Source organism: Nannobrachium achirus (genome assembly GCF_963921795.1).
Source record: "Nannobrachium achirus genome assembly, chromosome: 3".
In the NCBI taxonomy this organism is placed as follows: Eukaryota; Metazoa; Chordata; class Actinopteri; order Myctophiformes; family Myctophidae; genus Nannobrachium; species Nannobrachium achirus.
This window is the reverse complement of record NC_137812.1, coordinates 58,028,058-58,055,815: the sequence shown is the minus strand read 5'-3', so window position 1 is coordinate 58,055,815 and position 27,758 is coordinate 58,028,058. Positions and strand designations below refer to the sequence as shown.

Below are 27,758 nucleotides of genomic sequence, written 5' to 3'. Positions count from 1 at the left end.
TGTACAATAGCTCTCCAAAATAGCCTTACGGTGCGGCGCTGCTACACGCTAACAACAACATCACGTTGGTGCGCGGCACGGCAGGACGGACGAAGTATACATTGCGAGGCACCGCACAACGGACGAAGTATACATTCACTACTAACTGATACGGCCCCGCCTCCTTTTCAGACCGTTTGAAGAAACACCACGTGTATCATAATGTTAAATTTCGGCCGGTGTCACGCCCCCTTTAAGGGTGGCCTTAGTCCTTGTAGTCCGTCGTTTAAGGGTGGCATCAGTCCTTACAGCCTTCATTATGAGCCCACACAATGCCTGAATTTGGAAGTCTGACGCAAAGCAGCATACAGCTGCCACTAATGGACTCTAAAAGTGAGCCTAGGGAAAAGGGACAACCTGTTGTGCGTTATTTGGGCATTTGGGTAGTTCTGTTTGTCCCGTCAGGTCGACATGGTTCTCTAAATAAAGGGGATGTATTTCTTTACCAATTATACGTGGCTGTCATTAGTCGAGCTTACACACTGCAGAATAGTGAAAAGAATATATTTTCAGTGAACGAACAATTGCGTTCAGATTCACAGCAATCCGTTCAAATGATTTGTTTACATTCACCGTTCAGTGACACTGTTGTCTAGTGAAAAACACTATCGTGGGAGCGTTATTATTATGTTGAGAGTACAGCCCGTCCTGTGTACGGGGGGGCATGAACGAAAGCACAAATGTAACTTTTTCAGGAGGTGAACGATTTTGCTCCTGTTCACGGCAATTAACTAGTTCTTTGGAACTATGGATGTATGAATGTTCCTGACGCCCACGTAAGGAATGACACATCCACGGTGATGGTTCACAATACTTCGGAATCTCACAGTTTACAATTTAGGCATTTAGCAGATCTTAATCCATACAATAAGCAATAATCAATACAATAAGCAAGGTAATACATCGATACAGCAACATTAATACATCAAATTCATAGGAATATCAATCTAGAAAAAAATTACGTATGTAGACCAAGCACCTAATCAGTAAAAAAAGTTATATAAAACCTAAGAATACTATCTAGCTTTCATGTATTGACATTGAGCGTAGGCGAGTGCTACGGTAAGTGCTATGGGCTTAGGTGGAGTCTGAAGAGGTGAGTCTTCAGACCACGGCGGAAGCTAGGGAGTGAGTCTGTCGTTGTAAGTGCGACAGGGAGTTTATTCCACAGTTTGGGGACCACTCCGATGGGATGTTTGGAACTCGGGGCAAACTCTGTGTTGTATCTTCATCTTGCCTTCCACTTCTTCGATGAGTGCTGATCGCTAACGTTGAGGTCCAGTAGATTGCCTGTGGGTGTGACTTGTGTCTTCATCATCACTTATTCCCTCTCTCCCTCAAGCCCTGAGTGATTTTATTCACTGCCAAAGGGTTTTACTCTTCACTCTCTGTGTACAGTACGTAAGTGCACGCCCATCAATACAATTAGAGAGAAGGGGGGGGGGGGGCAGAGAGTCCTCTCTCTGCCCCCCCCCCCCCCTCCCACAATGGTGGTGGTAGAAACAGAAAGACAAATGGAGAAAGAGACAGAGAATGAAGAGTAAATAGAGGTTTGGGGCAGGGGGTGCAGTACAATAACAGCTGGATCCTGAGCATCTCCGCAGCCGAGACTGAAAACGTAGAAGAAGAAAAAAAAAGACAGATTAAAGCTGACAGACGAAGGAAAGGTGGAGAGAAAGAGAGCAAGTTAGACAGACACAGCATATAGAGAACTGAAGGTGTGGGGTGGGGGGGCAGATAGAGGAGGAGGGGGGTGTCTAATTCTAAAAACTATCATGACTGGCAGGTGGAGACCTGACGTAAACAAACCAATGTTTACACATTGAGAAGTGTTCACTGAGTCTACAAGCTACCGTCTCCCCCCCTCCCTCCCTCCCTCCCTCCCTCCCTCCCTCCCTCGCTCTCCCTCTTTGTAAACACATGTCTGTGCAGCATTGATACATTTGGAATCCTGAGTGACAGCTCAGTGCGTCATAATAACCGCCACAACTGGAAAGTGTGTTTGAAAATGAAAGAAAATAAATAAGTGCAAAGAGAAGCGGCGTCGCTGTGAATATGAAAGCTGCAAGTGGAGTGAGATGCGGGGAACTAATCATCACCACACCTGTCAATGCCTCAGCTGCAAAGACAATGCCAGGGAAAAGACCAGAGAGAGAGGAGAGTTAAAAAAAAAAAAATCAAAAAAAAAATACCTGACAACAAAAGAGATTCTGGCCATTTGTATTCATGGTGATAATGAGGATGGACAGATGTACAGCACCAGTGGACAAGCAGAGCCACAGGGAACAGCTGCTTGTCTTGCGCGTGTTGATTAATGACGCACATTAGCTGGTGCTGGAGGTCATTCCCCCCCTCACACACACACACACACACACACACACACACACACACACACACACACACACACACACACACACTCTCTCTCCTGCCACCAATCAGTGAATAGTACGATGCTCATGAGATGAGTTATTTTAACACTTAAGGGATATTTCACTTTCTAACATGTTTGGGGTCTACTCAGAACAATAATCTACTCTAATAAAAAGTAAAAGCTACTGGGCTGGTCAGGGACGTGCTGGGCCCCTGATTCAGCCCGGGAAAAAGAGTTGGAGAAGCCCTCGTTGCGTGCTATAGAGAGAGATCGCTGCTGCTACTCAAAGATTTGCCATTTCAGATCATGACAAGTGACAAGCCAGTGGGCCCAATTACTGTACATGAGTTATATTCCGTCGTTGTCGGGTGGAAACCTTGTATGTCCAAAAGCGTTTGTTTTGTATTTATCATTTTAAAAATGATTTAAACTAGTGAAAACAGCCTATCTACAAGCACACTGTAACAGCCTTATATGATGAAGCAGGGCTTTGCTTTGCGAAAAAATGTATACATTTGAAACTTGGAGATGCAAGGTTTCTGCCCGACAGTGACGATTTACTTTGTTGGCTGCCCAGCCCCCAAAATGGAACGAAGGCTGACATTTAATTTTTAATTTTTTCCTAATGTCCGGCCTGGATCGGCCGGGAATGAACCGGACGTTCGGGAGTTGTCCCGCTTTTCCCAATGGCCAGCACGTCCCTGGCTGGTGTTTCTGACCAGACAATTATAGGCTGTACTGGGATAACCAGGTGTTGTCTTGTTGTACTGTATTCCTTAAAATTGTGTTTTTCATCAAAGGATGAGAGAAAATGCTATGTAAAATAATTTTTGATAAGATGGATAATATGTTCTTTATTCTTTATTATTTGCTGACAAAAATAAAAGTAAAATAATTGTCCTGACTAAAACTAGACTAAAATGTCAACAGTTTTTGTCGACTAAAACTTGACTAAATAAAGACAGGATGAGGTTGACTAAATGTGATAAAAAACTAACAAGGGCGATTGAAACTGGACTAAAGCCCTTTGCACACAGGACAGTTGCGTTTTTTTCATTTGCAGCATGAATAAAACGCATTGGATTTGGTGTGCAAGGCTGTGCGGAATCGGTGCTGCGGATCCAAAAAGGAGTCATAAAAGGAGTGATGAGTTTTTTACCGCATGCGACAAGACGCACAAATCGAACTGGGTTCGATCGAGAAAAAAAACGCACGGCGGCAGCCACTAGTCGCACGGCTAATTCGGAGCCGGTGTGCATGAGGTCATAGAGAATCATTGTTTTCTTTTCAAAAAATGACATTGTCCGTTTTATCCGTGCGGTTAAACGCGCCTGTGTGCAAAGGGCTTAAGACTGACATTACATTTTTTTAAACATGCTCATAAAATGAACACTATTTGAAAGTGAAATACCCCTTGAATGAAAGTGGTTTGTTGTTTGTGTTGGCATACTCCCTGTGTGCACCGAGGCTTACAACAGTGGTTGGTTGGTTGTCATTTCAGGTGTGTCCTTCAACAGCGTCTACACGCAGATCTGGAGAGTCCTGCTCCACCTGGCAGCGGACCCCTTCCCCGAGGTCTCGGACCTGGCCATGAAGGTCCTCAACAGCATAGCATATAAGGTATAGTACAGCACAGTGGTTCTCAACCTGTGGGTCGGGATTATTTTGGGGGGTCCCCAGATGATTAATTTAATGTGCAACATTGTTTTCTCACTCAACAGTAAACGAACCAGCATAAAGTTTAAGTGTATAGAGCAGACCTGACGTTTTTTTTATTTTACCTCATGCATGGACTAAAGCTGCATTGCTTTTATTTTGAAGTTTTTTATTCACGTACATATGGGCGCAATGCATGCATCAGCACGCGTGTGATCATTGGATCGTTGTCTCAATAACAAGCAGGTGGTCAGACTGGTAACAAGTCAAGACAACCTGCCTTACCTTACACATCAAAAGTGGCTAAAAAAAAGAAAAGTCGATGCCGAATGCTGGGTTTTCAACAAAATTTGGACTGCTAAGTATTTGTTTACTGAAGTCGGAGGTAAAGCTGTGTGTTTAGTTTGCGGGGAGCACATCTTGCGGGAAGCACTGCCTTTTGGCCCGGCCCTCCACAATATTTTCTAAATAATTGCCCACCCCTGGTATAGAGGGTATATGTACATTTACGGTATAAAGTGAAAATGTAAGGACTTTTTAACTCATAGGAGGTACACGACGTGCCAATACGTCAAACTCTTTGTGTTTATACCTCTAAAATGACAAATTATGATCTACTTGCCCACAACGCCAGAGTATTTCCACATTACAGTATAATTCTTTGGGGCTTTTTTATGCCTTTATTGGATAGGACAGTAGACTAACAGGAAATGGGGGGAGAGACAGTGAGTGACATGCGGCAAAGGTCTTCCGGATCGGGAATCGAACCTACGACGCCGCCAGGCATCAATGCCTATGTGGTATGCGCCTAGACCAGTAGGCCAGCGGGCGCCCCTCTACATTGCAGTATTGATACTTTTACTTAACCCATTCAGGCCGGGTACACATTTTAGTGTATGGGAGGGGCTTACAGTACATGTACAGTATGTATCAACATATTTGTTTTTGTAGGCTAATTTCTGATTTGGGCCTAACTATAGGTTAGGCCTAAATAGGGGTGGGGCGGTATCAACATTTTGTTATCGCGGTTACCGTCCTCCCATTTACCGCCGGTATTGCGGTAATTACCGCACCCCCGTATCTATTAATTAAGGTTCGGCGATAAGACAAAATATTCCTATCATCTGCCCAAAATTCGTCGCTCCACAGTCCTATAAGCCCGACTGCTCGAGTTCCCCGTACAGCACAGTGGGTCTGGCTTTTGAAAGTAGCAGATCTACAATCTCACAACGCGTCGCGTTCGCAACGCGTTCTGAGCTTGTAGATCTTTGCAGTGTCGGGTTACTATAGTAACGTAGGCTACAGAGGCGTCAATTGGGTATGGCAAGCTATGGCACCTGCCATACCTAGGCTACAGTGGGAAATAATAAAATGTACTTTTCATCGTGCCTGTTGCTAAGGTATGGCAACATGACTGGTGTCTTGCAGTCATGTTGCCATACCTTAGCTTTTGCTGAACTGACGCCACTGGTAGACTACTGGGGCTTCAGACACTGCACGCTGTTTGTGAACAAACCAGATGAGACGGGTATAGTGATTGTGTACGGTCTGTGATTATGTAAACTCACGTCTCAAATCGCATTGATTGAGTGGTGATATAAACGTAGTAAACAGGTTTTAGTTACCAGACTTGACAGAAAAGGTTGTAGACGAACAACGACGGGCACACGCACTACTGTAAAAGTACTCACGTCTAGCGCTGGTTTCATTTTCGGTTTTAGTCCTCGTGCTCCGCCCGTATGAATAAAACAGAAACGGCCACAAGGTATGTATCAACATACTTGTATGAGTTGTGTCGTGTGGATTATGGAGAAAGTTTAACGCTGCTGAGGCTACGAGGCTACTGCACTGCTCCAGTGTCCACTGTGTCTCCACTCTCCGACTCTCAATGTGACGGGCCAAGCTTCCAGTTCCAAACATGTGGTACGCGGCCCAGAGCAGAGCAGCATGGAGCGCATGCGGTCCTCGCTTCTCCCCCGTTTTAAAACTCGCTCGTTCTCAATAAAAATAGCCTATTTTTTGTCTTTTTTGACCGCGGTAAGGACCCTGACACCGCGGTAGGCCGCGGTATTCCGCGATACGGCGGTACGGCGGTTACCGAACCCAGCCCTAGGCCTAAATGGGTTAAGTAAAACATGTGAGTACATTTTCCACCACTGGCACTCACTGACATTCTCCTCCACCAAAGACCATTACTTTGTGCAAATGCAATTAAGAGGCAACGACTCCCCCTAGGCAGAGCACTGCAGAGAGGATAGGCTGCTGTAACTTAAGGAGCTCTAATAACCACTATTGTGAAGCCCTGCCCACCCCCACCCCGCCGCCCCCCGCTCCCCCTGATCAGTGTATTATTGTTCTTTTTTGCCACTGCCATCAACCACCCCTTATGTAGTTACCCTCAGAGAGTTCCTCCACACATTAGCACCCCCAGTTGGACAACACTAAAGAATAACAGGACCTGATATACAACTTACTGCAACAGACCAGCGAACTGTAATGGTGAGGCAACAATTTGCATTGCGTTCGATCCCCAGCCCGGGCTAATACCAATGACTATAAAAATGGGACCCAATACCTCCCTGCTTGGCACTCAGATAGATAGATAGATAGATAGATAGATAGATAGATACCTTTATAAGGGTTGGATTTGGAGGTACTGTAAGTCCCTGCGACACCTACTAGCGCCATGTCCAGAGGGTGTACTTGTATGTACATCAAGCTGCCTCACTCTACATCAACAGGAGATGGGTTCCTGCCCTATGGGCCACATGGCTCGGCAAGGCTTACTCACATTTACATGGCATTTTTGGAGCTGTGTGAAACACAGGCTCCCTATACGTGGCCGTGTGGGTCTGTGTGTGTGTGTGTGTGTGTGTGTGTGTGTGTGTGTGTGTCTGTCTGTGTGTATGTAGCCTGAACTTCCTAAACTTCGGCACGCCACTAGTCCCACAGTTTTGCCACCACACACTCGCGCCATATGTCAAATCGACCGGCTTACTCAGGAATCGTGGGCTATTACTTTTCTAAGAGAAAGGTTCTATAGTTTAATTGATATTAATTTATTAGTGAATTAATTTTCCCCATTGACTTATAATGGGAATTGCAAAAACTCACATTCAATTATTTGTCTCTCGCAAACCATAGGGGCTAGAGTTTCAAGACTTGGAGAGGAGGTTCATAATGCTTTCAAGGATTAAATAAAAAATAATTGTGTCATTTGGCCGCATGGTGGCGCCATAACACCCCACTTTACGTTTTGGCCTGTAACTCTTGAACCGTAGGTCGGAAAATTAAAAATATTTTTTCCCTGGATTCCTTGGGTCATGACGCATCTCCCCATATAGGCCACGCCCATTTGCGCCATGATAGATTTTCCGCCATCTTGAATTTTCTCCAAAACACACTTTTTGCTCCTTTTCCTACATATTTTCTTCAAATGTCACAAAAATCGGTACACATGATCCACACACACACACACACACACACACACACACACACACACACACACACACACAGCTCCACTTCACACGGGTGTGATTTTTTCTTTCTGTATGACTATGGATTGGCCATGCTGGTATGCATAATTGATGAAACATACCTGTAGTTGACAGTGTCACCGTAGGGTAAGTGATATCAAAGTCTTTACTGTGAAAGGATGTTAAAAAAAGTTTCAGATGGTTATAATTTATTTGATGAAGATACTTGTTTAAAATGGATGTAACTCCAACAAGAAATGGTTAGGGACCACTTCATCAAGTTACAGTATGTCTGGCCAGAAGCCTGTTATGCTACAATGACACCGGGTATACCGTTTGGTTCATCTGTCATTTTTGCATTAAAACAAGCAGGTCGGTAGGAGACAATCTCAGACGCACTTGAGCTAAAGAATATTCATGTGAGAAAGTCAAACAGATGTTAACAATGTTATAATCCTACAGTAACATAATTTACTCTAGAATAGTGATTCTCAAACATTTTCATGTAAAGGACACACTGTTTTTGGCTGTGGACCCCCATCTGAAAAGAGTTTGTGCCGGACTCCCATAAAAGAAGATTTTCTGAAAATAGCAGATCTACAAGCTCACAACACGTTGCATCATGGCGCGCTGCAAGCTTGTAGATCGGCCATTTCTGAATAGCCAAAAAACTAAAACAAAGTGTTTAAACTATTCCTAATTTTGCTGCGTACCCTGTGGAAGCCGCCCCCATTTTGAGAACCTCTGCGTTGGACAGCAGCGAAGTCGTATGCATTGATAAAACTGTACTGTATTGCAACCTTCTTCAGTCCCATTTCACCCTATAGATCTATATTTATATATCTCCATAATCTATATTTATGTTGCGGTGTCAGAAAGCGTGTCAGAAAGCGGTTGTGCTGAAACGCCTCTCATTGGACCTTAGTGTTGTGTCCTTGCCACTCACTCTAGTCTAGATGATTGATTGGGGTTTTGTTGAAGTGACAGAAAATTCTTTCTGGATCTGTGATACAGACACAGTTGCATACAGACACCCTATGCAGCAGTATCTCTTTGTCCTTAACGCAGTCCTCTCACACGTGAGAACAACTTAAAAGAATAGGCGAGGAAGAGTTTAAGAGGTTCACGCGTCTCCGCATACACGTGAGAGACGAGGGAATGGCTGATTTCACTATAAATGAGTTGTAAATCCAGGTTATTCGCTGTACTGTACACCGTTTAATGTGATATTGACTGCAGTTAGTAAGAGCTACTGGAGATGTAATCTCTGTCTATATCAGAGGCAGCCTTTTCAGAGGTTGTTCTCTGAGTTAATTGCTAATGTCAACCTGATTCACATTTAATTGGGGTTTTATATATCACAAGTGCTAATGATCGAAAGAAATTAATCAAGGTCAGCACCAAATTAAATCTTACTTGCTCCCCTAATAATGAAGAATACCGTAGTCTATGTCTTTTAGTTTTTATCTCACACGTTAAATAATAACCTTGCTGCATGGCCCTGTCAGCTTTATTTTCACAGATTTACATAAGTGTTAAGTGGGTGAAATTTGTTCTATCATTTTGTTATTTCTATATAAAAAAAAGAAAGGTAAGAAGACCCATTTGAAAATTCGCTCGCTCTCGCTCATGTCAAAAACGGCCCGCTCCGCTCCCCACGTTGCTCGCATGCCCTGGTGGGGTTGTAGGGGTTTATCAGGCTTTGGAGGTGCCATACCTTTGGCTGCTTTGAAGGCCAGCATCAGTGTTTTGTATTCTGTGCGGGCAGCAACCAGGAGCCAGTAGAGGGATCGGAGAAGGGGGAATATGTGAGAATTTTGGCTGGTTGAAGACCAATCGTGCTGCAGCATCAGGGTTGGATCAGTTGGAGAGGCTTAAGTGCGCCTGCCGGGGGGCCAGTGAGGAGAGAGTTAAAGTAGTCAACGACTGACTGATGTCTGGATGAGGAGCTGGGCTGACTCCTGGGTGAGGAAGGGTCTGATTCTGCGGATGTTATAGAGCAGGGGTCTTCAACAGGGGGTCCGGGACCCCTAGGCCTAGGGGGTCCTCAGAGTTACTACAGGGGGTCCTCCAAATCTTTGAGTGATAGAAACTCTTTTTTCTTCTTTTTTATATTAACCACTTGAACTCTAGTGTCCATATTCTGAAAACTTTAGCCAAAAATAGCAGATCTACAAGGGGAAAAAGAGCAGACTAAGTACACAGTGAAAGGTCAAGTTTATTGATCGAAAGAAATTAATCAAGGTCAGCACCAAATTAAATCTTACTTGCTCCCCTAATAATGAAGAATACCGTAGTCTATGTCTTTTAGTTTTTATCTCACACGTTAAATAATAACCTTGCTGCATGGCCCTGTCAGCTTTATTTTCACAGATTTACATAAGTGTTAAGTGGGTGAAATTTGTTCTATCATTTTGTTATTTCTATATAAAAAAAGAAAGGTAAGAAGAGTGTTTTTATGATACATAGTACACATGCTATGGGTTGTGTTTGTCAAAAGTAAAGAAATAAAAGAAATAAAAAGTACACAAAGGCTTAATGCCTGATTTGTACTTGGTTGTTTGCAGTGTCACTCACCGAAAATGGTTCACTACGCGCCACTGCGAGACGTGTTGTGAGCTTTTAGATCGGCTTTTTTTATGTGTGATCTGCACAAAACTAAGTGTACATCAGGCTTTACTCTCTTCTATTCTCCCTTGTGCAATCTTATCATTGCTTGTTTTGTTTTATCACACTAAACACCGGTAGGATGGATACACGGTTATGGCATGCTTTTTGTTGCATGCTCAGCAACACAACAGCAACAAATGCTCTTTCTCCGTCTCCACCAACCACAGCTGCCCTCATTCAGCCCACTCGGCCAATCCCCTCTCAACCTCAGCACTTAAAGGCCATCATCGTTCATCAGGGAGGTGTTTGGCTCTTTCACCACCAGCAGAACATTTAAGATGCACCTTCAATAATTAAAGAGGCACAACTAGTGGGAGAAAGAGCGACCGTTTCTCTGGGCTGTCATCAGCTTTCACGTCCATGGCCTGCTGGGGCCCTCACTAATAGCGTGGTTTATATACATTCACTCATTTGCTTGCTTATTTGGCTCGCTTTTGCATCCAATTAATAAGTAAAGGGAGTGAGGATAAGTGGGCTGAAACAGAATGTTCTAGAGCTCAGAGTGAGGCGTTGGTGTTGCGATTATCTCCAGTTTTCTGCTGTACTTTAGCATTTGTGTTAGCTATTCTGGCAGCTTGTCAGAGAGGAAAGGTATGAGAGCCTCCGTAGTTAGTACAGACATCCCACCATGAACTTTTTACTTTTTTCCCCCTTTTTTGGGGGGAAATTATTCACTTTTTGCTAGATTGACAGTTCAGCGACAAATGAGAACTAAACAAGGTGGTTGCAGATCCGGTCTGTGTGCTTAATGTGTGCAAATTACCGGTCCAGTAGGTGGGCTCTAGACCAGATCTGAGCAATGAGCAGAAAATAGAAACCGTTCTCCCGCAAATCCACCATTTGGTCGCCTGGCTGGTATTTGCGGGAGATTTAAGGACGTTCGCGGGTGTCTGGGACGCTAATCCCGGGAGACTCCCGGAACTTCCGTGAGAGGTGGGATGTCTGCTGTTAGTATAATGTATGTTTACTGCAAGTGCAAGTTGATGGGCAAAAGTTGATAAATAATGAAGCTGTTGCATAATCCAAGAACTTTATACCATCTTGTGATGATGATTTACGGAGTGTTGCCAGAAGAAAGGTTGATGATCATCTTCACCTCAATAGTATACTGTATTGTGTGTGGTAAAAAAAAAGAAGAAAGAAAAAATAAACTAAAAAAAATAAGTTAAGGCATGCAGTAGATCATTTTCGCATGGTGGTGATTTTGCTGTTACTTCAGTTTTTGGTGCCGTGTGAATATGGTCTACTACTGCTAGCCTCAAATGAGTCTTAAATGTGACAAATGGAATTAATGCTGCAGTGATGAGCTCATATTTCTCATTAGATATCTACAGTAATCCCTTTGGGATCTGTGGTGCACTACAGCCTTTCCAGACTGAACCACTTCAACCCAATAACATCTCCCCTCTTTTTTTCCCTCCACACTAAATCTCTTTGCCGATCTACAAGCTCAGAACACGTTCTAAGCTGGCTGATGTGCTATTTCTGAGGAATTCTTGACCCAGAATAGACATGCTAGAGTTTGTGTTTTTTGAATTTTTAGTTGTATTTATTAGCACAAAAATGTTAATATCTGAAAAAGAATACATAAATGGATACTGTGCAGGAGAGGTTAGAAGCCTAATAATCTCACCTATAATTATTCGAAAATTTACAATTTAGGCATTTAGCAGACACTCTTAATCCTGAGCGTCTTATAATAAGCAAGGTAATACTTCAATACAATAATCAATACATCAAATGCATAGAAATAATAATATAGAAAAAAAGAACGTAGGTAGGTAGACCAAGCACATTTTCAGTAAAAAACTTTATATAAAACCTAAAGAATGCCTAAAAAATGCTATCTAGCTTGCATGTACTGTATGGTCATTGAGGGTAGGCGAGCTTTTCCGTAAGCGCTATGGGCTAAGCTAAGGTGTCTGAAGAGGTGAGTTTTCAGGCCACGGCGAAGCTAGGGAGTGGGTCTGTTGTTCTAAGTGCAACAGGGAGTTTGTTCCACAGTTTGGGGGCCAGAAGGGTTGTCTAGGACGAGGTCGGCGCTCCAAGTAGCGGAGGAAAATCCTCGCTCCAAAGCCGCTCAGACCCATTTGAAAATTTGCTTGCTCTCGCTCATGTCAAAAATGGCCCGCTCCGCTCCCCACGCCGCTCGCATGCCCTGGTGGGGTTGTAGGGGTTTATCGGGCTTTGGAGGTGCCATACCTTTGGCTGCTTTGAAGGCCAGCATCAGTGTTTTGTATTCTGTGCGGGCAGCAACCAGGAGCCAGTAGAGGGATCGGAGAAGGGGGAATATGTGAGAATTTTGGCTGGTTGAAGACCAATCGTGCTGCAGCATCAGTTGGATCAGTTGGAGAGGCTTAAGTGCGCCTGCCGGGGGGGGTCCGGGACCCCTAGGCCTAGGGGGTCCTCAGAGTTACTACAGGGGGTCCTCCAAATCTTTGAGTGATAGAAACTCTTTTTTCTTCTTTTGTATATTAACCACTTGAACTCTAGTGTCCATATTCTGAGAACTTTAGCCAAAAATAGCAGATCTACAAGGGGAAAAAGAGCAGACTAAGTACACAGTGAAAGGTCAAGTTTATTAAGTATTGACGGTTCTAGTGGTTAAATATCTGAAAACACACATTAACAAGAATCCAAAATACACCGATGATTGTGCTGTCAACCGATGAAACTATATGGAATCTATGAAGAGGTTGTGGGGGTCCCTGCTTCAACTCTGTCTCAACTAAAGGGTCCTTGGCCTGAAAACGTTGAAGACCCCTGTTATAGAGTGTGAACCTACAGGACCGGATGACTGATGCAATGTGTGCCTTGAATGATAAATGGCTGTCCAGTACCAGACCAAGGTCAGGGGTAGACATTAAGGGAAATTTACTACTGGCCCTCAGGGCCAGTGGATTTTGATGATCACTGGCCCTGACACGCGTGTGCACGCAAAACTTGCGTCCTCGTTCATCCTCGATACCAGCGTCTTTTTTTTGGGTTATGAATTGAGTACATAGGACCCCAATGCCAAACAAGCCATTGAGCTTTCTGTGGTTTAAATCCTTTCAGTAGAAGTTGTATCAGTGAACTGTCCTGTCCCTTTTGCCATTCAAAATATCATCCCCCATAAATATAGGCCGACATCTAACACCAGCTGTAGCCTGTTTAACTGGTGAGGGCCCCAGCCCAGATTGACAGCTGTCTGTCTGCCTTCCCAGGATCTCCTAATTTGGGGTTAATTAGCCTAGGATCAAGGCTATCAAATCTGTATTTTATAGATTATATAAAAATGTAAATAAAATACATCTATGATATTCTTGATCCAAGGCTAAGGTTTTATGCTGGCATAATTGCATCATATTTATAAACTGTGTATACATTCCTGCTCCAGCTAGTCAGTTATACAGAAGATAGGACAGCAATTATAGAAATATTAGACCTTAACTGTGGAATGTTCAATCGTGTATGCCTATCTATTATTACATTCCTCCTATTGCCGCATCCCACTTCCAAGCCCATTCACGCCCCCTTTACATCGACTTCAACTCATAGGTAGTCGTCTAGGACGTAAGGAATACCGCCCATAACGCTATCATTCGCCCCCCGTCGCCATGGTGACCGCCCTCCATTGGCTCATTCCCAGCTATGGGACCGGCGGATCCAATTTCAACAGAGGGGGGCGTCGCAGTAAGTGGAGTGAAATTTGACACCACTGTGTTTGCATGTGCGTGCTGCTGCTGCTGCCTCCACAGTGAGTGCAGAGAAATAGCAGAGGCATAACAGTCACTTCTCTCCAGTGCGTCCGGCCGTCAACACCGGAAGTGCGTCCGGCGGTCAAATATGTCCGACCGGAAACGTGCGCTGCGGCACAATAGTTCCGCCACAATAGTTCCCCCCCCCCCCCAAATTTTTTTTTTTTTTTTTTTTTTTCAAAAAACTTTTTTTTTTGAAAAAAAAGTTTTTTTAGTAAAGAAGCGGGCGTGGACTATAGATGTGAGCGGCCCGAAGGGCCGCGAACCTCTAGTGTGTTACATTACTTAAGGCCATTTTCTAAATATTTGACTTTTTTAACATGTAGAAAAATAATTGCCAAATTTGACATCAAAGTGCCCACTCTTCCTTAGTGCCCACTGTTGACTGTTGTGTTACATGCTAGCTGTCTGTCCCTCATCCATCCATCTCTGACACTGAGACACTCCATTCTCATCTTCTCGTTTGATATACATATTCTCAATAGGCTACAGTACACGTTGATTCTAAATATTTACAACAGTTAAAAGAAACTAATTTGCCGAATGCGTTCCGCGCGCGTGCGCGCGCGCACGCACACACACACACACACACACACACACACACACACACACACACACACAGGACCGCCCCTCTCTCTCGTTCACTAGACACACAGCGACTTGCGACCGTGCCTTCTTTCAGTATAGTAAATGGACCTTTCCCCAACTTAAAGAACATAACTTGTCTATTGTAGGCCTACTTTCTGATTCTGACCCGCGGTGGACATACTGAACAGCAGGGCAACAGCGCTCCGTTGTCAACAATCTCTAGAAGCTAACGCTGTTTAGCTATTAGCAGCATCAACGGAGCCGAACGCATGGATGTGAATGAACGTGTCAGCGTGGAGCGTAGAGATGGGGCGTTCACGAACGAATCAAGTCTTTTGAACGGCTCTTTGAAATGAACGATGGGATCCGGTTCGCAGTATAGGGAGCCGTTCCTTTTGTAAATGAACGGCTCTTTGAAAGGAACGGATCTTAGAGATCCGGCTCACTTCAAAGAGCCGTAAATCCCATCTCTAGTGGAGCCCTTGCTCTGAACTGTGACTGCAGCTGCTGTGCGCAAGCACGCAGAAGGTGACTTTGATCTGGATCACGCATTCACGCAACGCTATATTTTAGCAGTAATTACGAGACCATTTCACCGAAATTATTACAAAATAGTACCACAGGGAACATGTGAAATTAGATATAAACGTTATTACTTGTATTATTTTCAAGGCATTAAATTCACTGTCCCAAACGGGCAAGTCCCTGGTGAGTTCTGGTGGCCCTGTCACTCTAAAAAGTACATACGGGCCAGCGGGCTGGTTCTAATGTCGACTCCTGAAGGTTCATAGCAGTTGGAACCGAAGTCACCAATGCGTTGTTTATGGAAATAGTGAGATCTTGCATGGGGCAAGACTAAGCTGGGAAGAAGAGAAGCTCCTTCTTGTCTGGGTTCAGCTTGAGGTGGTGGCTGTGATCCACTGTGAGGGGGGGAGGATAACAACAGTTGAGTGTCATCAGCAAAGCAGTGATTAGATTGTGAGCAGAGATGAGATGACATCACCAAGGGATTTTGTGTACAGGGAGAAAAGGAGGGGACCAAGTACAGACCCCTGGGGTACTCCAGTTAAGAGGGTGCGGGGGGATGAAAGCAAACCTTTCCACGACACCTGGTAGGTACGGTCAGTTAGGTAGGAGGAGAACCACTTTAGTGCTGTCCCAGTGATGCTGGGTCAGCAGGGGTGTCCAGGAGCAGCTGGTGGTTCACTGTGTTGAATACTGCTGTCCAGAAGAATCAGGACCCGTTTCTGTGGAATGGGCCGGTTTAAAACCTGACTGGTTTTGGGTTCAGCAGGTTGTTCTGTGAGAGAGGGAGAGAAAGCTGGTTAGAGATAACACGTTCAAGAATTTTTCAAAGAAAGGAAAGGAGTGATACCGGTCTGTAGATCTTGACATCTGAGGAGTTAAGAGTTTTTTTTTTTTTTTTTTTTTTTGAGGAGTGGTGAGAGTCTGGCTGCCTTAAAGGCAGATGGAACACAGTCTGAGGTTACAGATGTGTTGATGATAGTGGTTATGAAGGGGAGTAGATCCGGTAGATCCTACTGATGTCATCAACCTTCTTTTCAAAGTAGGTGACAAAAGTGTCCACTGAGATAGATGAAGGTGGGGGAGGGGGTTTAACTCATTTTTGCCCCCTCCCGAGTTTCCCGAGTTATTGCCGTTGTTAGAGGCCGCCAGGGCCCGAGTTTCCCGAGTTGGCAGCCTTTTTTTTTTTTTTTTTCTTTTTTGGGGACCTCCAAATATGTAGTAGGCATGATCACAATCGCGAAATTGTATATTTAACCCCCATACCAACCACATCTTTCAAACATGGCAGCCATGTTTGTTTAATTGCAGTTACATTTGAAGTAAATATAATGGCTTCTATCTCATGAATGCCTGAACGGATTTCCAAGCAGTGTTTTTTGTTTGAAAGCTGTGAACAGCGTGCACACACATGGTGCATGATCTAGGCATGGGCGTGCATGATCTGTGCACTCAAAATTACATGTTTTGGCATCCTGGTACTTGGCAGCCATTTTGAAAAGGCAGCGAATGAGTTAAGGAGGCTTGAAAATGTGGAAAAGAGCTTCCTTGGGTTATAGTAATCTTGGTGTGGTTGAAAGAGGATTTTGCAGTGGATATTGAAAGGGAGAAGATTGAAAAGAGTGAGTGAAAGTGGGAGAGGTCCACTGGTTACTTTGTTTTGTGCCACTTCCTTTATGCTGCCCTGAGAGGTCTTCGCTCAGTTCTGAGGGTTTCAGATAGCCAGGGAGCCGGTGGATTTGGGCGTGCTGGCCTGGTCGAGAGAGGGCAGTGCCGGTCAAACACAGAGGAGATAGAGGAGAGAAAGGATGATGTAGCTGTGTCAGGTGAGAGGGAGGAGAAGGCATCTGAGGTTGGAAGGGAGGAGAGAGTGGAGGGGTTTAGGGTTTTCAGGTTGCGTCGAGTGGTGACAGTCAGAGGGTGAGTAGGTTTAGATTGAAGGGTGGAGAGGGAGAGGGAGAAGGTTATGAAGTAGTGATCAGAGTATTGTATAGGGGTAATAGAGAGGTTAGAGGGAGAGCAGGCTCTGGATAACACAAGGTCCAGTACATTACCCGCTTAGTGGGTGGGAGGGGAAGGGGATAGGTCAAATGTAGACAGAAGGGTCGTAACAGGGAGAAACTTCTCTGCAGTCGGTAGGTGAAATCACCCAGTAGAATGAAGGGTGTTCCATCCTCCCGGAATGAGCTGATCCGAGTCAAGTTCTTCCAGAAAGTTCCCAAGGGTCCCTGGGGGGGCGATAGAGTACAATGATGATTAGAGGCACTGGTTGTGTTATTGAAATTAGGAATTTAATGATTTCTGGGTTCAGTAACAATGGACTTTGGAGGTTAGTAAACCTGTTGGATTCGAAGTATCTTGTGTGGAGAGACAACAGCTAAGGTGATACAAAGCCTAAAACATTGGATATTGGAACCAGGAAAAGAATATACAGTATATTATTTTGCCCTGATGAAAACCTTCCGAGGTCGAAAGATGTTAGCTGTTGTCTTTTAATAAATAAAGGCTTTTCCTCTGTTTTACTCCCAAACCATCTGTTGTTTTTCTCACTATAGGATTTTGGGTTGACATGTGACATACTGTAAGAATAAATATCAAAGTTATTAGTTATTAAAAAAAGTTATTAATTGAATAGAGGCTCAATTAAAAACTGAAAACTGGCTCTAGTGGAGCCCTTGCTCTGAACTGTGACTGCAGCTGCTGTGCGCAAGCACGCAGAAGGTGACTTTGATCTGGATCACGCATTCACGCAACGCTATATTTTAGCAGTAATTACGAGACCATTTCACCGAAATTATTACAAAATATTACCACAGGGAACATGTGAAATTAGATATAAACGTTATTACTAGGGCTGGGATGCGATTAAAAATTTTAATCTAATTAATTACAGGTTCTGTGATTAATTAATCGCAATTAATCGCATTTTAATCGCACATCAATATTTGACCTGAGAAGCATTCTTTTCAAGTAAAACACATTTTGTTGTACGAGTGAATCAACGAGTGAGTTTTTTAAATCTAAATTTCGCATCCACTGGGCCAAGCAAAGCGCTCTGATCGGCTACTTCTCCCTTTGCATTTGTTGTCTCTTCTTGGTTGGTGCATCGCTATGATCGGTATGCCCGAAACTGAAGGTTCTGTGGTGCAAAAACTAAGTGCGATTAAAATGCGTTAATTTTTTTAATCGCGTTAATTTTCTGTAATTAATTAATCGCAATTAACCAGTTAAAATCCCAGCCTTAGTTATTACTTGTATTATTTTCAAGGCATTAAATTCACTGTCCCAAACGGGCAAGTCCCTGGTGAGTTCTGGTGGTCCTGTCACTCTAAAAAGTACATACGGGCCAGCGGGCTGGTTCTAATGTCGACTCCTGAAGGTTCATAGCAGTTGGAACCGAAGTCACCAATGCGTTGTTTATGGAAATAGTGAGATCTTGCATGGGGCAAGACTAAGCTGGGAAGAAGAGAAGCTCCTTCTTGTCTGGGTTCAGCTTGAGGTGGTGGCTGTGATCCACTGTGAGGGGGGGAGGATAACAACAGTTGAGTGTCATCAGCAAAGCAGTGATTAGATTGTGAGCAGAGATGAGATGACATCACCAAGGGATTTTGTGTACAGGGAGAAAAGGAGGGGACCAAGTACAGATCCCTGGGGTACTCCAGTTAAGAGGGTGCGGGGGGATGAAAGCAAACCTTTCCACGACACCTGGTAGGTACGGTCAGTTAGGTAGGAGGAGAACCACTTTAGTGCTGTCCCAGTGATGCTGGGTCAGCAGGGGTGTCCAGGAGCAGCTGGTGGTTCACTGTGTTGAATACTGCTGTCCAGAAGAATCAGGACCCGTTTCTGTGGAATGGGCCGGTTTAAAACCTGACTGGTTTTGGGTTCAGCAGGTTGTTCTGTGAGAGAGGGAGAGAAAGCTGGTTAGAGATAACACGTTCAAGAATTTTTCAAAGAAAGGAAAGGAGTGATACCGGTCTGTAGATCTTGACATCTGAGGAGTTAAGAGTTTTTTTTTTTTTTTTTTTTTTGAGGAGTGGTGAGAGTCTGGCTGCCTTAAAGGCAGATGGAACACAGTCTGAGGTTACAGATGTGTTGATGATAGTGGTTATGAAGGGGAGTAGATCCGGTAGATCCTACTGATGTCATCAACCTTCTTTTCAAAGTAGGTGACAAAAGTGTCCACTGAGATAGATGAAGGTGGGGGAGGGGGTTTAACTCATTTTTGCCCCCTCCCGAGTTTCCCGAGTTATTGCCGTTGTTAGAGGCCGCCAGGGCCCGAGTTTCCCGAGTTGGCAGCCTTTTTTTTTTTTTTTTTTTTTTTGGGGACCTCCAAATATGTAGTAGGCATGATCACAATCGCGAAATTGTATATTTAACCCCCATACCAACCACATCTTTCAAACATGGCAGCCATGTTTGTTTAATTGCAGTTACATTTGAAGTAAATATAATGGCTTCTATCTCATGAATGCCTGAACGGATTTCCAAGCAGTGTTTTTTGTTTGAAAGCTGTGAACAGCGTGCACACACATGGTGCATGATCTAGGCATGGGCGTGCATGATCTGTGCACTCAAAATTACATGTTTTGGCATCCTGGTACTTGGCAGCCATTTTGAAAAGGCAGCGAATGAGTTAAGGAGGCTTGAAAATGTGGAAAAGAGCTTCCTTGGGTTATAGTAATCTTGGTGTGGTTGAAAGAGGATTTTGCAGTGGATATTGAAAGGGAGAAGACTGAAAAGAGTGAGTGAAAGTGGGAGAGGTCCACTGGTTACTTTGTTTTGTGCCACTTCCTTTATGCTGCCCTGAGAGGTCTTCGCTCAGTTCTGAGGGTTTCAGATGAGCCGGTGGATTTGGGCGTGCTGGCCTGGTCGAGAGAGGGCAGTGCCGGTCAAACACAGAGGAGATAGAGGAGAGAAAGGATGATGTAGCTGTGTCAGGTGAGAGGGAGGAGAAGGCATCTGAGGTTGGAAGGGAGGAGAGAGTGGAGGGGTTTAGGGTTTTCAGGTTGCGTCGAGTGGTGACAGTCAGAGGGTGAGTAGGTTTAGATTGAAGGGTGGAGAGGGAGAGGGAGAAGGTTATGAAGTAGTGATCAGAGTATTGTATAGGGGTAATAGAGAGGTTAGAGGGAGAGCAGGCTCTGGATAACACAAGGTCCAGTACATTACCCGCTTTGTGGGTGGGAGGGGAAGGGGATAGGGATAGGTCAAATGTAGACAGAAGGGTCGTAACAGGGAGAAACTTCTCTGCAGTCGGTAGGTGAAATCACCCAGTAGAATGAAGGGTGTTCCATCCTCCCGGAATGAGCTGATCCGAGTCAAGTTCTTCCAGAAAGTTCCCAAGGGTCCCTGGGGGGGCGATAGAGTACAATGATGATTAGAGGCACTGGTTGTGTTATTGAAATTAGGAATGTAATGATTTCTGGGTTCAGTAACAATGGACTTTGGAGGTTAGTAAACCTGTTGGATTCGAAGTATCTTGTGTGGAGAGACAACAGCTAAGGTGATACAAAGCCTAAAACATTGGATATTGGAACCAGGAAAAGAATATACAGTATATTATTTTGCCCTGATGAAAACCTTCCGAGGTCGAAAGATGTTAGCTGTTGTCTTTTAATAAATAAAGGCTTTTCCTCTGTTTTACTCCCAAACCATCTGTTGTTTTTCTCACTATAGGATTTTGGGTTGACATGTGACATACTGTAAGAATAAATATCAAAGTTATTAGTTATTAAAAAAAGTTATTAATTGAATAGAGGCTCAATTAAAAACTGAAAACTGGCTCAAGATTTACGGTATACATATACACATTTACATATACGGTACTGTACTGTACTGTACATATACTGTATATATACAGTATGCATAGATAGATCGTTAGATATTACACACACGCACGCGTGCACACACATACACACACACACACACACACACACACACACACACACACACACACACACACACACACACTCACACTGACTGAGCTATGCCACTACACAAACTCACAACTTGTTAGAAGTGTGACTATATTTGTTTAGTTGCTTTTGTGTTGGATGCCAATGATGTGTGCCCACATCTAATTGATCTTTCTGGGCTCTGTTTAGTGGCAGACTATTTTCATAATTGTCATACCTCCTGTTTTGTTCCAATTTCTATGTGCTTCTTAATGAAGCACTTGCCACAGTAAACACAAGTAACTAATGCCTCCATGGGCTTGCAAAGGCTGTTAAGAGTATAATACTAGCACATAAACCTCCACCCATAAGATAGCAACAAACTCTGAGATTACTAAACCATTAATTTTGCACTCCATCCCGCTTTCTTTTAGATGTGGCGCGCACACACACACACACACACACACACACACACACACACACACACACACACACACACACACACACACGCACACACACAACTGGTAGACATTCGATGCAATAGTGTAATTAGCATAGAAATCAAATCAAAGGCAATTCCAGGTTGTAAAATGTGTTTGCCAGTGTTAACTGGATTTAAGGCTGCGCACACAGAGTTTTCTCTCTGCCTTGCTTTGGTAAACAACAACTCTGCTATTCATCAGTGATGCTTTGCCTCTGTTGTCCTTATTAAGTTTACCCCTCCCTTGTGAATAGCCATTAGACTGCTCACAATGGAGAGGCTTATATTGCCTGCTCTTATCGATGAAACAAAGTTGCTGGAAATTAAGGTAAACTTTGTAAAGGGTTTGCACTTTTGATGTGCTGGTAGAGTGAGAAGATGCTTCCAGAGTTTGGGGTATTGCTTCTGCAGTACTTTTTTCCCTCCTTTTCCCTTTATCCTCACACTACATGTCTGCGTAATATTTGAAGTCCCTCTTAATCATATTCTTTTCAAACCTGTGCCTGTCCCCTCTCCTACACTTTTTTGAGCGGTGCCTACCGCTCCCAACATTTAACCGAGTGTGTATGTCTGTCTGTCCATTTTTCTGTCTATGTATGTATGTATGAGTCATCAACAGCCGCAATACCACTGGGTGACCTATCTTCAAGTGGCGGCGTTGAGCAGCCAAAGGCACTGCTCACTCCCACTGGTTGGGATTTTTAAGGGTGATTTCTAGCTGTGCGCCAGTGTCATGTACTGAAAATGGCCAATCTACAAGCTTGTAGATCTTGTAAAGTTGTATTTCAAGCCTGGTCATTTTCCTTTCTAGATTGGGATTATGTATTATGGGACCAATTTTGTATAAAGCCTAATTAATGCAATTAATTTTGTCATAAAGGTGTTATGTGACTTTTCACTATACAAACAAGTGCGTACGAAAACGAAGAAAGTCTTGACACCTTTTTTCAGTTGAAAGCTGTATTTTTATTTTTATTTTATTTTTTTGTGAAAACGTCACTTGTCTCATGTCACTTTGACGCCAAAGCATGAGGGTTTTAGCATCTTCCTTTCTCCTCAGGCAACTATGAATGCACGTCCTCAGAGGATCCTGGACTCTGGAAATCTCACCCAGTCAGCCCCAGCCAGTCCCACCAGCAAAGGCACCCACATCCACCAAGCCAGGTGAGGCAAGATCCCCCTCCCCCCAGCACCTTAAATAATGCTCAAGCACATTTTCTTTATTTATCTCTGTACCATGGGTAAATATGTAGATATATTTGTCCTACGTTTTTCTAGCTTGATCTCCTTTCCCCCCTTGTCCCCGCCCCATCTTCTTCATCCCTTTCTTTCTTCTATGGAAAATGACGATATGATGGGAACGATGCACAAAAACTATACTTTCACCCACTTCTTTTCTGATTATGTCTCTCTCTCTCTCCCTCTCTCTCTCTCTCTCTCTCTCTCTCTCTCTCTCTCATCTCAGTCATTAACCAAGAAAAAGAATGTCCATTAAATATGCCACTAGCTCATCCTTCCTGCTGCCAAGAATTTGTTCTCCTATACACTACCAGTTTTTGAGCAAAATGAATATATGCTATAATTAGCACATGGAAGAAGATGCATGTTCTGACCTTCTAACCTGTGTGTTGCTCCAGTGGCTCTCCTCCCATGCCCAGTGCCAGCAGCTCCAGCCTGACCAATGAGGTCCCCAAGCCCCCTGCCAGAGATCAGCCCCCGGCACAACGACCCCCTTACACCCCAACATTGGGGAGTGGGGCGCCCCACTCCCACCAGTTCCCCCGCACGCGGAAGATGTTCGACAAGGGACCCGAGCTGGTAAGCGTGGATCCGTTTGTGGTCTGAAAAAATGTTTGAGAACTACTGATTTTAGAAGGCATTTGTAGAATCGGCCACAGGTCATAATGTGTAGAACGATGCCCCATTCAAGTCCATGTGGAAAATGAATTCACTAATAGATTATTGGCCATATATGGAGATCTCTGTCAGTTCTTGTCCTTTTTATGCCCATATATGGAGATCCCTGATGTCATCATATCTTGGAAAGCCATATATGGACATGTGTCAATCTCATGTGGTCTATGACATCATCTATGATGTCAGTCATCTCCATATTTGGGAAAAGTAATTTTGGATGAACATGTATGTCGGTGTCCTTCTTTGTGTAAGCCCGTAGCCTAATCAGGGACCAGCATTTCTGGCAACGCCATCGTTAACAGCCAATGAGGGACCAGCATTGCTGGCGATGCCAGTGGTGATGTCACTGGCATCGCCAGTGGTGATGCCAGTGGTGAGCGCACCTCATGGCGCGCTCTGCTGGTGCACAACTACTTGTGCACAAGACGCAAGTTGGCACCTCGACAGAGTGCAGTTCTAGTTAGGTTTGCATTACTGACGTGTGTGTGTTTGTGTGTGTTCAGGCGGGTGACGATGGGGATGATCCAGGCGGTCACAGGAACTACATCGCAACGCTGCAGACAGGCCTGTGTGACTGGAGCGCCAAGTACTTTGCCCAGCCAGTTATGAAGGTAACGTACACCTCTGCCTCTCTATTTATTTATAGCTTTCACCAGCCCTCACTCCCTGCCCACAGCGTGTTCCGCCGCTGTGTTCTATTAGTCATTTCTGTGCCTCTGTTCCAAACGTATTCACCACGTTGTACTGTAGTCTTCTAAGATTAAAAAAAAGCTACACTGTATGCTGCGTGTAATTATTAGTTCTCTCTGTGCCTCGCACTTTTACCTCCTCCATAGCAACCCTCAGGATAACCCACATTAATATTCAAATGTTATTGGTTCTTAGTTAACCATCATTTTAAAGTCATGCTGTGTAATTTTTTCAATAAAATACGTAATTTTTGATATATTCTTTCACTGTAATTTTTTTTTACAATAACTATTCCACATAAATGTAACTTCTCTAAACACTCAAAACTTCTATTAAACACTATTTTATTCGCAAGTGTCTGCCCAAGACACTTGTGCTAAAATGACATGGGCACCGGAAATGTTTTTATGTATTTTACATTTGATAGTAAATACTGTTCCTGACGATTTGTTTTTATGTTACAAAATATCCTTGGGCGCTTGTAGCCTGGAAACCAGATGGTGCAAAAAGAAAAAAAGAAAACCTAGCTCGGTTGTGATTGGATTTAGCTGCCCACCAAGTTGTGGGCCACCAATCACGAACCAGTATGCACATTTTTTATTTCTATTTTGTAATCATCTGACCCTTCGAAATGCAGGTTCCACACAGAGATTCCAAACTTATCAGTGTGGCCATGCCAGGCTAGGGCTCTTGGACTACCAGCATTCATCTTTAAGTGCTACTTAATTATAGAGAGACGCTGTAATGACAACGAAGTGACGAGAGGCGTCACCAAGAAGAGTAAATTTTACGCGTAGAACTTTAAAAATGAAGATGAATATTAAGTCATGCATAGTAGTTCCCTGTGTGGCCTCATAATCTAGGATACCAGAAACATGATCAGAGCAGGTCGTAATGTCACAAACACTACATTGTGACAGCTTTTCCACATTTACCAGTTCAACCACTGTGTAATTCACTCGGGAGTTACGCCAGCTTGGTATTCCGGTATATTGTTTATCAATATGTTTTATGTCTAATTTGTCTTTTGTGTCTTGAGATAAAACGTTTGAGAACCACTGGGCTAGAGAAAGAGAGAGAAAAGAAGTGGTGGATTCTTACCACTGTAGAGACTATGGTTCAATTCCTAAGCGGAGCCTCACAGTGACAATGAACACAGCTTGGGTGGAAAAGCTTGTGTTCTGGTCACTGCAACTCTATTGGGCATGGTTATTCAACTGGCGGCCCGTGGGCCAAATGGGCCCACAGTCCCTTGGGTTTTTGACTATGTGGCCCCTTGAAAAATGTATGGATTAATAGACATGATTAAAGCTATACTGTATAAGTTGCTAAACTAGTGGTCAGTAGCGGTATTGCTTTTTTCGGACGTTTTTCGCCCGGAGTCGTCGCAGACCACCGCCGCGGACCACCGGAGCGGCGCCGCAAACCACCGCGACCACCGGAGCGGCGCCGCAAACCACCGCGACCGATACAAATCCGTGGAGGGGTAGAACGCATGGTAGAACGTAATTTTCTGGACAGGATTTGGGGATTAAGATGTTAAGAATCCTTCACCATCGTAAACACTGTAGCTGAGCGAGGCTACTTCCTGAAGACACGGCAGATAAGCTGTGATTGGCCGGTAGTGTATCATGTGTGTATGATCCGCAATGTGATTGGCCAATGTATACACAACGTATACAGATGATGCAGATGACGTCATTTTGCCGCGAAATTCTCCCCCCCTCACGGCTCATAGAAAACACTAAAGAGAAGGCTTTAGAAGCTGAAAATAACAGAGTGGGTGTTCTAAAACTTTAGCGATTTAACAGTTAGGACAATTTTAAGATTTGTTTTATAAAAAAAGTTACATGGTATAACTTTAAAGTACATTGATTTTACATCCTCTCCTCCGTTCAATTTTGAGTGCTCGGATTGTTTCTGAAATTGGACTAAATTGGATTGATGGAAATTGATAAAGGAAAAAAGGAAACAAGAATAGAAAATGAAAGGGGGTGGGGGGGGGGTGGTAGACAAAAAAAACTGAACATAAAAGATTTGAAAAGAATCTGAGAGGAAGTAATGAGGAACCGCTCCGAGCCAAAGATCACACCGAGGCCCAAATGCAGCATGAAGGAGGAAAGCAGAGAGAACAAAGGGTTGTTCAGTGAAAAGCAAAACAGAGATTGGATGTAGAGCGGGTTAGAGAGAGAGAGAGAGAGAGAGAGAGAGAGAGATGAAGGTAGTGGAAAAGGGCAAGATAAGAGGGAGAGGGTTTTGTAGTAGCGTTCTGATTGCTAGTACAAAACCCTCTCCCTCACCTACAACATTTTGAGTGTTCCCATAAAACCCCACTCTGTTACAAAGCCAGCTCTGTGCACACGCAGGTTATCATATCACTGTGTCAGCAGCATGGGAGAGGCGGGTGTGTGTGTGTGTGTGTGTGTGTGTGTTTGAATGGTAGCCAGAATTGACAGTATACTGTAAGTGATTCTGGAGTGTGCATAAGAAGCAGGTGTTATTGAACCGTGTGTTTTCTGTCCGTCTCTCTGTCTGTCTGTCCTTGTCTGAGAGAAACAACATGGTGACCCATAACTTTTAGAAACAGAATGATGGAGGCCATTTGAGTGTGGTTATCGGTGTACACCGCACTCTCAGTCACCGGAATCATGGAAAAAGCAAGTGTTTATTATTCATTGAATGAGCACACAGTGGGAGGCTCTGCTGTGGAAATGTGCTTGATAAGCACACAGCAGCAGCATTGTCCTTGCACACGTACACGTACATACAGTACATACACACACACACACCACCAACAATACAACTCTATTACAATCCATTATTGTCGTTCACTCCCAGGTGAATAGCCCCAAAGGACAGGCAAATAGTAACATGTGAGCTGAGCGTGAACATACTGTTCATGCCTTTCTCAAATGCCTTTTGCATGCTACAATTCTTCCATCAGCTTGAATTTGAACTATCACTGACGTGTAGTGCTGTTGATTTTTCTCACATTGCCGAGCTGGAACTCTGTAGCCTTCTGCTTTGTCAGTAATCACCAATTGTAAACACACACACACACACACACACACACACACACACACACACACACACACACACACACACACACACACACACACACACACACAATCTTTATTGTGTAGTTTCACCAGAGGCCCCTATTGATGAACACTAATTAGCCTGAAATGGTTTTCTCTCCCTTTGAGAGAAGCTGGAAGCAAAGAGCGACGGAAGAGATGAAAGCGAGAAGGAGATTCATTTGTTGTGTGTGGCAGCCATCTATATGGTGAGAACAGTACATTGAGAGCAGGATATTAGCGGCACCTTGCCTTTTTTCCGTGCAATTCACTGACTGATTGAATCCACACGAACACCATGGTCCCATGGTTCACTTTAATCATAAAAGAGAAGAGTCTTCTGCAGATGAAAAGGAGCAGTACTCCACACAACACCTCACACCGCGAGGCGTTGTGTGCTTTTAGATCTGCTATTTTCACTAGTTATGTGCGACAGTCTTGTAAGGTGAAGCAGTGCTTTACTTTATGAAAAAACATATGCTGCCGTTGACAGTGTGGCTCGTCATTGAAAGGGTTAACTACATGCTGCAGTTGACAGTGTGGCTCGTCAAACTCCCGGTAAATACAGTAACACTGTTATGACTTACTGTACGTCTTGGCTGTCCATTGTGCATTGGTAATGTCCGTGATTTGTTTA

General features: G+C 43.9%; 1 protein-coding gene across 4 annotated transcripts in view; it reads left to right on the top strand.

The window, feature by feature from the left end:
* The window catches only part of rptor (regulatory associated protein of MTOR, complex 1), a 218,956-nt gene that overhangs the window by 158,567 nt on the left and 32,631 nt on the right, over positions 1-27,758 (top strand). For all 4 annotated transcript variants that reach the window (XM_080721242.1, XM_080721241.1, XM_080721244.1 and 1 more), the window contains 4 exons: positions 3,912-4,030; positions 22,498-22,601; positions 23,075-23,255; positions 23,858-23,965. In XM_080721242.1, the coding sequence (XP_080577368.1) occupies positions 3,912-4,030; positions 22,498-22,601; positions 23,075-23,255; positions 23,858-23,965 (512 nt within the window). The remainder of the gene's footprint in view (positions 1-3,911; positions 4,031-22,497; positions 22,602-23,074; positions 23,256-23,857; positions 23,966-27,758) is intronic.